This window comes from Gracilinanus agilis, chromosome 2, assembly GCF_016433145.1.
Source record: "Gracilinanus agilis isolate LMUSP501 chromosome 2, AgileGrace, whole genome shotgun sequence".
NCBI lineage: Eukaryota > Metazoa > Chordata > Mammalia > Didelphimorphia > Didelphidae > Gracilinanus > Gracilinanus agilis.
In genome coordinates this window covers 54,756,200-54,769,173 of record NC_058131.1, presented here as the reverse complement: position 1 = coordinate 54,769,173, position 12,974 = coordinate 54,756,200, and the positions used below count along the sequence as shown (strand labels likewise).

Below are 12,974 nucleotides of genomic sequence, written 5' to 3'. Positions count from 1 at the left end.
AGGTTTTCTATCCTGAAACTACTGGTGAAATTAAACTCTGGCAGAGTACAAGTCAAATTGATTAATTGACAGGAAATAGTATATATAAACAGAAAAGAAAATGAAAAAGAAAGGGGGAAGAGGTTCTGAATCTGTGGACTCTAAAGTTCTTTTTTTTAAATTTTGGGGGGCAACTGTATCTTAGTATAATTGTCTTTGAAATCTGAGTTATGCATTTTATTTTGTTCATAAAAAAATCAAACACTTTATTCTGAGAAGGGGCATCATATACTTTTCCAAACTACTAAAGGGATCCAAGACACAGAAAAGATTAGGGACTCTTGAAAGAGATGCTCTGCGGTGCCTTCTAACTTTAAATTCTGTGACCTCAAAGGTTTAAATTCCTGATAGCATATTTATTGGCTGAGGCGATTGAAGCAAGTTATATGACCTCCCCGAAGCTCAGTATCCACATCCATAAAATGGGCACATTTTGTTGACTTAAAAAAGTGCGAAATAAAATAATTTTGGTTCATTTTTATGTTGTTTTTTAAATTGGGAGCAGGGTAGACTGAGAACAAGTGACATCCTCATATTGGTAGTTGTTAAGAGACAAACTAGAAATGTCAGCGTATATTTCCTTTCCTTATGAGCTTACGCTTCATCTACTTTTGTGTACATTTTATATCTTAAAGACACCTAAAATATAGCTTTATACATATTTTATTTAGTTACTTGTCACTTGCACTAGAACATAAGAGTTTGTCTTTCCATCAAAGGATACAACGATCAAGTGAGTCTTTGCAGTCTTGGAGAACGTTAATGCCCTCTATACGTACTAGTTATTCGTCATTATCATTAGTGCCATTATCCCCAGAGCTTAGAACAGGGCCAAGAACCCAAATGGCACTTCATAAATATCGGTTCTTGTCACTTTTATCATTACTGCTATTGCCATTATCCCCCCTGCAGAGCGCAGGGCCCCAAGCACTGTAGGTGCTAAGCACGCACATTTCCCGGGTGCAAATACCCCTCGGGTGCAGCCGGGACACCGATCCTCCCCGGCCCTGGAGGGCTGGCTGGAAGAGCTGAGGCGGGGCCCGACGCGATCACTACACACCCACCTGGCACCCCTACTCCCCCGCCCCGAGCGAAGGGCCGGCCAAGAGTTGATAGCGCCAGGAGCGCATGCGCATTGGCCACCCAGAGCCGCGCAGACGCAGGCGCATAACCGTCTCCCCTCCCCCCCCCCCCGCGTTCCGCCACGCTTGCCATGGCGGCCCCGCGGGCCTCCCGCTAGCCCCGCCCCTCTGTGACGCGCCGGGGGTCACCTGACCCGGCTGCGGGGCTTCGGGGACAGAAGGGAAGTCGTTGCGGCCGGAGGGGCACCTCAGAAGCCTCTGTCTCCGTCTCCGCCGCCTCCTCCTCGGTCTCCGCCGCCCGAGCTCTTGCCGTCCCCGGGCCCGTCGGACCCGCTGAAGCCCGCTTCCCCTCCCCGACCCTCCCCTGCCCCGCACGATGCCTTCGGAGAAGACCTTCAAGCAGCGCCGGACCTTCGGTAGGGCCCGCGGCCCCGGAGTCCCGGAGGCCTAGGGCGGAGGGGGAGGAGCGGTGGGACCCCGGGCCCCACTCAGTGCCGGTCAGCTGCCACCTCCCTGAGCTCGGGTCGCGGGGTCCCGACCCCTTCCGGGCCGGGGCTCCTTCCACCTCCGGAGCTTTTCCCTCGAAGTCTCGAATTTCCCGTCCCTGTCCCCTTCCCCTCCCCCTCCCCCAGCAACGGCCGTTTCCTTTGAGCTTGGAAGCTCGGGGGGACCCCAGGCTGGGGCTCCGCTGCCTTAGGAGGCGGGGGTGTCACGGCGGGGCCGAGACCAAGCCTTGGAGGAGCTGCGGGAAGGCACCGGGGAGGCGATACGACCACCGGGTGTTTGGTTGGGGTCGTCGCCCTCCCCGGGAAGGGCTCGTTTCATTCTTTGCTCGCCGAGCCTTGGCTGGTGCTAGTCCGGGCCCGGGGGGAGGAAATAGGATCCATCGAAGTGGTGGGAGTCGTGTCCGATGGATGCGAGCCCTCGGGGCCTGGCGATCTGCCCTGCTCAGCCGGTATGGGAAGTTGACAAAGGAAACCCTGCCGCGGGGTGGACGCAGTAACTGTCTGAGAAACCAGCCTCGGCCCAGCACCCTTCAGGCTAGCCCCATGGGTCAAGCAGCGCCCTGCGACTTTGGGCCTGGAGGTGCTTCGTGATTCGCTGCCTTTCCCCGTTTAGTTGCCGGGGGTGTAAGTTTGTTGGATATTAACGGTTCCTGTTTTCAGCTTTGCCCTCTCTTACTTTGTGTGTTGATGGGGGGCTGGACCTAGCATTTCTTTAGTGGGGGGGGGGGGAGGAAGGGAGGGAAGGAATACTTTGGCGAGCTCAGCATCCTCTGCAGTTTCGTTTTAGAGTTGCCTAGAAGGAAAAGTGTTAAACTCACCGCAGAAGTCTTCTATGTAATTGAGAAACTTCGAACAAAATAAATGCAAATATAGTACTCTGTAGATGATGCTAATTTGAGGCTTTCTGAGTAATGCAGTCCCAGAGGCATCTCTTTCTATTTGAATGACATGGTTGCCCTAAAGATTGAGTGAGGTTAAGTGACTTTCCCATACTTGCCCAGCCAGGCCTTTTTGTTGGTGGTGGGCAGGGTATCGCACTACCCCTTCTTAGCTTGTGTTATGAGGACCATACAGAAAATCTGGGAAATAATTTTAAGAAACTTTCAAGTTAGAATTTTAAGCTTTGGACCGCTTATTCAAGTTTTTTAACAGGATAAATTTTCAACAGGTAGTTTTGCTTCTTGTAAGTTCTTAAGTTTCCCTGGATAAGTTAACTAGTATCTTGATAATGTGACAGGAATATAATAAAGATTATCAGTCTTTGACTTCGTAGGAGTAACAGCTGATTGAAATACTGTTGAGGCTGAGATAAACCCATTGTTTTGGTCACTAGTTGTTACCTGCCAAAAGATGCTTTGTTGTGAAATCAAAATATGGTGGCTATTGTGTTGTTTTAAAACAAGAATATAGTACTGTATTTTCCCTACGTGGCTGATATTAAGCTCCTATTTTTAGTGCTAGTAAACTATCAGACTGGAACTTGAAATAGGGGTTTTAAAAATAGTCTTGATTACTGTGCATTGTTTGCTCTTCCTGCATTTCCATGTTAATAATGGGGGGATCTACCAATGGTAGTAGAGTTTTCTTGAGTAAGGCAATTTGTGTCATAATCTAGTGGCAGTGATGAATATAAAATATATGTGGATACTTTATAACCACCTTACATTGTAAGCTCCTTAAGAGCAAGAATTTTTTTTTTTTTTGCCTTTGTATCTCTGGCACTTATCATGGTTCTTGACCCTTGGTAGAAGCTTAATAAATGCTAGTTTGTCTGACCTTTAAAGTAACTTCTGATATAAGCAGCAAGACCGACCTATTCGGGGTTCTTTCAGCAACACAAAGAAAGTGAATTTCAATACGTAAACTTTTGTCTTCTATGGTTTTGAAGAGTCAAGAAAAAGCTCTGCATTCAGTTCATGATTGCAAGACCTATTAATAAGCATTTAAATTTGTTCTTGGAGCACAAAACAAAACTTTACCTTCTAATTGTAGCCTGCTAAATCCTAAACAACTCCTAAAAGAATTGCGAGTTAGCGCGGTCAACATATGACTTCCTTTGTTAGAAATTGTCTTCATTAACCTTAATGAGCCATTACTTAGCACTTAGAAGAAATAATCTTCAGCATGACAACTGGAGGAGATACAGTCTGTGTTTGGCTTAAAACCACTCCCCCCTCAACTCCTTCATCCTTCATTATGATCAGTTCTGTTGGGGCTGAAAGTCTCATGCTAAAGGCTCTTCCGGTTGGAGCTGAAAAACACCAACAGTTCTTGGCTCTCAAAATCTTTGTTTTCCCATTCTCTTGTCAGCAACCTCAGACACAGGTATTAAATTCATCCAGGACATCAGCCAAACAATTACCACTGCAACTCATACTGTCAAGAGAAGTCTTACTATTTACAAATCAGATCTTTTTGAATGGAGCCCCACATATTAGGAGGCTGTGGAAAGCTTCTGTCCATTTGTAATAAATAGATTTAGTAAGGTGATTTTGGACATACTAAAATTTATTGACAGATGGAAATAAGTTGTATATATCTCAATTCTCTTTATTAAGCAGGTTTGTTCCATGACCCCCCCTCCCCCAGCTTTTAAAAAGGTTTTTCTAGTAGCTTTCTGTTGGAAGTATCAAATATCACTTAATGGCTAATGCTTTTGTCTTAATCCCTAATGGTGGTAAATTTGAATCCAAGGGCTGATGATTTTGTGGGATTTGTAGCTGTCAGGCTCAAAGTAAATTGATTCCTTAACTAGAGGAATCTTCTAGAGCATAACATTCTTAAGTGCAGACTACTGAACCCAATTCCATTGATTCATTTCCCTCACAAGTGGATGAGATTAATTCATATAGGAATTAGTTCTGTCTGGTGGACGGAATCACTGATGTTCTTCACCTTTATGGCTAATCAGATAGCAAAACTTAGGCAGAGATAGATTTCACTGTCAGAAGTATATTATTTTCTTGAACGTTACAAACTACATTTTAAACCACCCAAGAGTTTTGAATTAGTTGCCTGCTTATTTAGCTCTGTGCAGATGTTTTTTAAAAATAATTTGACATAAACTTGTATTTGGGGCCAACAGATTTGCACTGATATCCCCACTTTCTTCCATTATGTCCTGTTTTGCTTAGTACAGGTCAGATCCTAGTTTTGGTAAATTGGAAGTTTTTGGAAAGATGGAGGCATATACTAAACAGACACTTAAATGTCTGTCAAGTAGGAAATTAGGGTTTCAGGTCCAGAATCAACACCAGGGGTCTCTTAGATGTAGAGTGAGATTGCTGCCAAGACTAGTAAAAAGGGCTTGAACTTGAGCTATCACCCAGTCATATTCTGGACATAGCAAGTGACTTTTTAATACATAAAATATTGGAAAACATATGCTGTGTGGTACAAGTTGAAAGAGCTTTGGATTTACTGTCAGAGAATCTGGGTTTGAATCTTGGCTCTCCAGTGACCCATGTGACCTTGGAAGAGTCATGTCTTTCCTTCGTAAAATCAAGGGATTTGACTAGAGGATATGTATAAATGTATAAATTACATTTCATTTGAAATGTGCTAGGCAAGTTTGAAGGAAACTTGCATTGAATCCTTGAAAGCAAGAAATCTTTTGTAAAGTGAAAACCAGTCTCTGATTTGTCTTCTAAGGTAGTTTGGCTTTTTGAAAAGGGTGGAGGGAAGCTGCATTTCCGACTGAAAAAGTTATAATGGACTGTTTGGCAGAATGTGTATGTTTGGGATATTTTTGTTAAATGAATCATTAATTTGTAGAACATAGTCTCTACTTGCAGAAAAAATCATGCCTAGTCTGCAGAGGTTCCATTGAAAGCCAAAAGAAAAACCTGACAGTGGGTAAAGGAGGCAGCATGTGCTTAGGTCCATTTCCTGATTTAATTTAGAGCTACTTTGACTACATTTCTGCCCTGTACAGTCTTAGTTTTGTTGCTGATCTAGCATTTGATTGGTAAAGATAAGTGAGTCAGGGGAGGTGAGTTCCTAGTGTTTCTCTTGTCATCTTAAAGGAAGTAAGTCATTTATGTAAAATGTAGATTAGTTATTTCTGCCTCTTTGTTAGTATTACAAAGTAATAAACTTTCAGCATGCATTTGTAGTCCCATGGAAAACTCTACACAGCTCTAACATAATGACAGATTTAAAAATGTTTTGAAAGAATATAGCCACAGTCCCTACTTTCTCTTCTAACAGCAACAATTTACCCCCCCCCCCAACCTCTTAATAACCATTTAGAAAATATTGGATACTTTTAAGAGAGACCTGTAAGTTCAGGATGGAGGCTGGAGAACACTGAGACATCCTAGGCCAGTAATCTAGCTTTGGAGGCAGGCAGACTTGCAGGTAACTGGCTTCCTTGATCCATAAGAATCGTCTTTGCTTTTCAGTTTTTTCCCCCTACTAAATTCTAACAATTTGAGATTTATGGGGATAAACAACATCCTTTTTAAGTCCCTCTAAGAGATTTAAGGAACTATCAGCCATTTAGACATTGAATTAGTAGGAATAGCATTTTGATTACCTAAGCTGGGAGGTAGGATCTTTGTGGAAGATGGAGAATTGGTCATTTTGGAGTTGGAATATATTGAAGTAGGGAAGAGATGAGGATGCCAAATACAGACTTGCTTCTATTTTATTTTATTCTGCCTTTTAAAATGGGTATAGGGAATACTTCTCCTCTTGTATGTCATGGCCTCTTAAAGTTGATTAGTATATACAGATTAGTAGTATTACTATTATGCCTTAGATGTATTTTGATTTAAAAGCTTTTTTGTGAGCTAGCCTAGTATTTGGGATAAAGTGCATTTTAAATTCCAGGGGATTTTGGAACTTTGGAAGCTTTTGGAAAAGAATTCATTTGTAAGTTGGGCTGCTTGTAAAATGTAAAAAAGAAGTAAACTGAAAATGGTAATATGAGATTTCCATGATAAATGCTATCTTGAGTCCAGTGCTTTTTCCTATTCTTAAATGCTACCTTAAAGGTGGTTGCTCTCTTAAGCCTGGACATTGTTTCTGAGATCAGAACTTATATTTTTATTTCCACTCTTGCTTAGCACAGAGTTGAGGACATAATGTAAATAAATACTTGGTTAAAATTAAGGAGGGAACTGCACATTTTGCTTTGGCCTCTGACTTAATTTGCTTTTACTGGACAAAACTACTTAAAACTCAGGCATTGATTGGCTTCTTTATACCTTCCTAGCTTCTCTTAAAAGTTTTGCTTATTTTTCTTAAGACTATTCAAACTAGAAACAGGTAGAAATTTCTTTGAACTTCCTATGAAATTTGGAGTGGATTTTTCTAGAGACAGGAGTTGCTATAGCTATCATGTTTGCTGGAAGATGCCATAAGGCCATTTGGAAAGCCTCTTTCTTTGGGTCCTGCTTTGGAGGATAGTTACTTGACTTATCTGTCTCCTTTGGTTTTTGCTTCACCTGTATTGGGTCACCTTAGATGATCATCTCTCCTTGTCAGATGTGTGGGTAGTTTGAATTAGGTATCTAAATACTAGGAAGGATTTTGGCCACTGCCATTGCACAGAACACTGAATTTCAAGACTAGGACATTTGTAGGTAGAATTAAATTTTATCTCTATACCTTTAATTGTGACATTAAGTTCTAATGATTTTTATTTCTTTTGCAGAACAAAGAGTAGAAGATGTGAGACTTATTCGAGAGCAGCATCCTACCAAGATACCGGTAGGTCAGGTTTCTTGCTTAAAAGGAAAGAATGCTTTTTCAAAGTTGTGGTTCAAATAGAACTTATCATGGACTTTTATGTATTTCAACATTTTAATATTTCATAGTTGTAACTTTTTTAATTTTTAGAGAATTTCCTTTTTTGAATTTGAACTTCTTACTTGAACAATATTTTAAAATGTTCTCAAGAAAAATCTATTTTGTTTCCTTTTAGGAAATCTAGAGAAGGCATTTTATCCGGTGAATTCTAACACAGGGTTTCTTGCTGTGGCACAGTAAAACGTTTTTAGGCTGGCTAAGGGTCCACAAATTCTACCTGGACTACCTTCCCTACTACAAGTGCTAACAAAACAAAAACTATCAAAACTTCTTTTGGGCAGTACTATGTCCTACTGAACCTTGGTTGCTTTATTGATTTGTTTCAAGCATCAATGGGGAGAAGGGGAATGGAGAGGGAATTTTGATTGGTCCTATTACCATTCTGCCCAGTGAATTTCAGCCTTTTCCTTTTGTGTTGTCTGTGAACCTCCCCAAATAAATTCTATCTTTGATTATTTTAGATTAATTTGCAGATATGAGAGGATCTTTATGAGTACCTTGCCTCCCAAGACACATGATTGCCTTAGTGAAAGAACTGGTATATTAGATTGCTGGGCCACTTGTTAGTGATCTTAAAAGGATAACTGTTGCCCTGACACTGGACAAAAGGGGAAGAAAAGAGCCTGCAAAAATTCTGGTTACAGGATGTGAGCTCCCTGAAGGCAGAGATAATTTCATTTTTTCTTTGTACCCTCAAATCCTAATAAGTAGGTGCTGAATCAGTCTTTGTTGATGGATGTACTCCATCGAGCTTGACTTTGATTTTTTGCAAGTGGCCAAAGGTGCTTTATTAAAGGGAGTAGTGCTTGTGAAGAACATCATCCAGGATAGGTAATCACATACTAGACTCATTTCCTCTTTTGGACAGGTTTGTTAAATTGGCAGATAAGAGCTAATGTAGATTAATTATTGGAAATAGAATCCACCTGACATTGAAAGGTGTGTGACACCATGTCCTTGATTTGGCCATGGTCCAAGATTTTCTGACGTTTTATTTCCCTGACTCAGGATGTTCCCTTTCCAGTGGAGCCCCCTCTAAGTCTTCCCTTGATGCCATGAAATGGACAGTTTGGTCCTTGATTTGATTTTAGATTCTGGGGAAAAAACTATTGATTATTTTGCTTTCTTCCTGCTTCTTAAGTGCAAGAACTGTTTATTTAAAAAAAAGCTAGATAGATGCATCAGGAGGAAATTGCTTTGAGCAGTCTGTGACATAGAATGGTTTCTTCTAAAGATAAGACTGGCCATGGCTACTTGCACAAATATAGAGATTGGCTATTGCAGAGGGTTTAGATATCATTGCTCTTTCCTCCTGACTGCTTCTCCCGAGTCTGGGGGTTGACCTTTCTCAACTCCTTCATATGCTAAATAAATGTACAGGTATACAGTATATAGCCATAGCCATTATTTGACTTAGCTTAAGCCTTGAACAAATATCCATATGTTCTGCCTTTGACAATAGACTAGGAAACAAATGTGCTGTTACAGGCATTAGTTTCACAAAGTTACGAACATAGAAAACACTTTTTGGACATTATTGCAACAGTATGCAGTTTCCTTATTAAAAACATCTTTTCTGTATCTTTTTTTTCCCCTCTAGGTGATAATAGAAAGATACAAGGGCGAGAAACAACTTCCTGTACTGGATAAAACCAAATTCCTTGTACCAGATCATGTCAACATGAGTGAGCTAATCAAAATAATTAGGTATTCAGTAATCCATTTATGTATTTTATGTGCTAGATGTTAAGATTCAAATAAGGGCTCTCTTTTCTCACTAAATAAAGTCCCGGTATCTTAATATTCACAAAGTTATTTTAATTTTTTAAAGTTTGACAGGATGAGAGGGAGAGCTTTTTGGCTCTGAGCACTTTTCTGTGTATAGAGAGTCAATCCTAGGACTAAAAGTTTGGGAAATGACATCGTAGGTTTAACAGATGGCCAAGAATTGACTAGCTTTGGGCCACAAAAATGTCTTTTAGCCTATAGGTGCAGTATTTCATGGTTTCTTCCAAATTGAATCAGCTGCCCATTTATCATCAGAGGAAACAGCTGAAAATTAAAAGTATTTCAACTCAGAGAAGTGGTACTAAATTCAAATAGAGAGGGGCACTAATCTATCCTGTGGGCTGCATACTGACTTATTTTGAAATGTATTTTTGTTTCCCAATTAGATTTTTTTGTTCTGGTTGTTTTTGTTTAAACCCTTAACTTCTGTGTATTGGCTCCTTGGTGGAAGAGTGGTAAGGGTGGGCAATGGGGGGGGGGGGGTGTGTGTCAAGTGACTTGCCCAGGGTCACACAGCTGAGAAGTGTCTGAGGCTAGATTTGAACCTAGGACCTCACATCTCTGAGGCACCCAGCTGCTCCCTCCCAGTTAATTTTAATCTGATTTGGGGCCATGCTGGTTTTGGGAGTATTACAGGGTACATGTTTGACACCTCATTTAGAGGACCCCAGAGTTAGTTATCTAAAGGCCTTGAAAATTCTTATTGCTTAAATCAGTCTTCTTGTTTTTCAACAGAAGGCGCCTACAGCTGAATGCTAATCAAGCTTTCTTCCTATTGGTGAATGGACACAGCATGGTGAGCGTTTCAACACCTATTTCTGAAGTGTACGAAAGCGAGAAGGATGAAGATGGTTTCTTGTATATGGTATATGCCTCTCAGGAGACATTTGGAAAGAAATCTTCAGTGTAAGACCTAGTACAAAGCTTCTATTCTAGAATTTTTTAAGCCCTCACCCAGGAAAAAAAAGGGATGTTACCAACTGAGATTGATCAGTTCATCTAATCACAGATCACCAAAATAGTAGTATTACCACCTTAGGGGTTTTTAGTAAGTTGTCTCTTGTATTACATGCATATATAATATGTAATAATAATACATGTTCAGTTCCAAAAGCATATACAATACAGCTTTGGAAAACTCCTATTTCATCTAGGATATCTTGTTTTTTAAAGTTTTAGATTTAGAAACATACCTTGCACTCTAAGTTGCCAATAAAATGGACATTTGAATTGCTGTAGTGACTTTTTTTTAAAATAGGAATTTCAATTCCAGTGGTAACCTTTAAGCATTTAGTGAAACAATAAATTCTTTGTTCATGGAAACTAATTTTGATAGGAAGGTTTCTCTTTAACTGTGTATCTTTTAAGTAGGCTTGTCAAATGTCATATCTATTTTTTTAAAGTCCATTTACCGTCAGTGGTTGCAGCAAAACAGGGTAAATGGGGGGCAAAAAGTCTAGCTTATTCTGGAATCAATGCATAGATTCCACTTTACTAAACCACCAATGTTCTTGCTGTCACTTATTTGTTTTCTATATAGTTATACAGAGAAACACCATGGATTTTATAAGTGAATGATTTCTTTTAAATGCTTGGCTTCCAAAAAGTTCCTGAGAACAGAGGGATGGATTTTCTTATATTATGGATTTGCTCTGATTTAGAGACTCTCAAACCAGTGACTATTAAGCATTTGCACCAGAATAAGTCTCTTCTGATGCAATGTTAGAAACTATATCATCCTAGAACTTTGGAGCATTAAAATTCATTTTGCACTCCCTTGCACCTTTTGGGTTAAGTCTGTAAGTCAACTGATTTGTTATGTTTCAAGTGGAAAAGTAAATTGCTTCACTAAAATACTTTATTAAAATTTTAACTAAGCATACTTCATCTATCACTGTTAATCATAAAAACACCTCCAGACCAGTTTACGTGCATGTCATTTTGTAAAGGAGAATGTAGCAAAGGGGGTAAAAGCTGCTTTCAACAACGTTTGTCAGTTTATTTAATATCTTGAATAAAGGACTATAACTGCTTCCTGCTTCCTGCTACCTGCATGGGGTTGACAACTTATTTTTATGGAGTGTCACAGAAAGCTCATTGTCACACCACTTGGACTAAAATATGTATGTAGCAGATGAGCTCTATAATTACTCTTGTGTATTTTAGATGTGTGTGAAATATCTACAACTGTTAGTGAAAGTTATTTACTATAATGGAGAAAAGCAATATTCCTGCATCTTGGCACTATAGTTAATAAATGTATACAACTTGTTTGCCTATGTTCACTTTCTGCATGCATCTGTCCATAGTGCTAAATTTTCATGAGTGTATTTTTACTGCATTGTAAAACTCTTAATCAACCTGTCTTGTTAGGTTGTATAAGATGTTCATATTTAATGCAACACCTGACATCAATCTTGTAATTGCTGTGTGATCAGTAAGGTCCTGTAAGACATGTTGCTTTTTTAATTTAATACAGTGCGATAGGGATGAATTATATCCCAAATTAACCTGAGTGGTAGTTTTTATTTCTAGGATATCAAAGAGTAAATTTTTGACCTGGCAAAGTTAAAACAAAGACTCAAAAGCTAATGTAAAGGAATTGTGATAATTATGCTTTTTGAAGCATTCTATAATGTCACATACTGTCCAAAATGTAGCATTTTCAACAAATACGTAAAAAGTATAGCCAGAGATCTTCCCACATATTTTAATCTCCTTTGAGCTGGATGCAGGCTAGTTCATGGAATAAACATTTGAGAACTAAAAATATCAGAGTTTATGGAATAGCAAAGCTACTGATGTGGAGTGGGGATGCCATTAATATAGGTAACTGGGGGGAAAAAAAGTGAGAGGCTAGAAACACATGAGCACCACCACTATTTCTATTCCCTCAAGTTCAAAGGAGAAAGTAGTCCAAGGAGATCAAGAGAAAAATCTGGCATAGGTTATAGTAAACTAGCAGGACACAGAATTTTCTAAAAATCAGTAGAAAGCTAAAAACTAGTTTTAGCTCAAGTTTTAACTGAGAGCCCAAAAATTCTGTCCCTCAAAGGTTAGGCACAGGGATGGGAGTGAGCCTCCTGATCACACTGAGCTTGGCTATGCCTAGTAGATGTCGTTGGTTGGTTGGAAAGAGTTATACACGCTGGATTCCATACTGATGCCCTATGTGTTATGCCTTTTAACCGTCCTGGGAAGGGACCGTAAATATATAAAAGTGGCTCTAGACTTAAAATCCAGGCTTTCCTTTTTTCACAGATAATTACTAAAAGTTTTCTGGTGGACACTTACCAAATACACCAAGTAGGATTTAAGACCTGTTAGGGTAAAATTATAAGGCATTTAAGTGTTTTTTTTACTGCTTCCCGGTAGTCCATCTTCAAGTCTGTTAACATTCCTTAGTCATAAGCTGGAGGTCAAACCCTTCTTGCTGTAATGTGTATTCTTTGGGGACTGAAGCATAGTTACATAGACATGGGAACAAACAGCAGTTGGCAGCATATCATGGGCAAGGGGAAAGAATAGAAGGTAAATAAGTGGTATGCTTTATGTCACAGCTTTGCCTCCATGAAAGACATTTCACACTGGCCTTAGCATCAGGTCAACTAGAGTGATAATTAAGTGAATATGTGTATCCCTAGACTTCAAAGGCATTCATAAAGATATTTTCTCTACTAGGAACTCTGTTGAAAATTTAATGCCAGTTAAATTACCATTCCACTTGAAAATGTGAGAGGAAGGA

The 12,974-nt window shown here is 39.8% G+C and overlaps 1 protein-coding gene across 1 annotated transcript; it reads left to right on the top strand.

The window, feature by feature from the left end:
- Positions 1–1,336: 1,336 nt before the first annotated feature.
- On the top strand, positions 1,337–11,739 carry MAP1LC3B (microtubule associated protein 1 light chain 3 beta). The gene is made up of 4 exons (XM_044663194.1): positions 1,337–1,537; positions 7,287–7,342; positions 9,042–9,148; positions 9,965–11,739. The coding sequence occupies exons 1-4, from the start codon at positions 1,498–1,500 to the stop codon at positions 10,137–10,139; spliced, it is 378 nt and encodes a 125-aa protein (XP_044519129.1). The 5' UTR covers positions 1,337–1,497; the 3' UTR covers positions 10,140–11,739.
- The last annotated feature ends 1,235 nt before the right edge of the window (positions 11,740–12,974 follow it).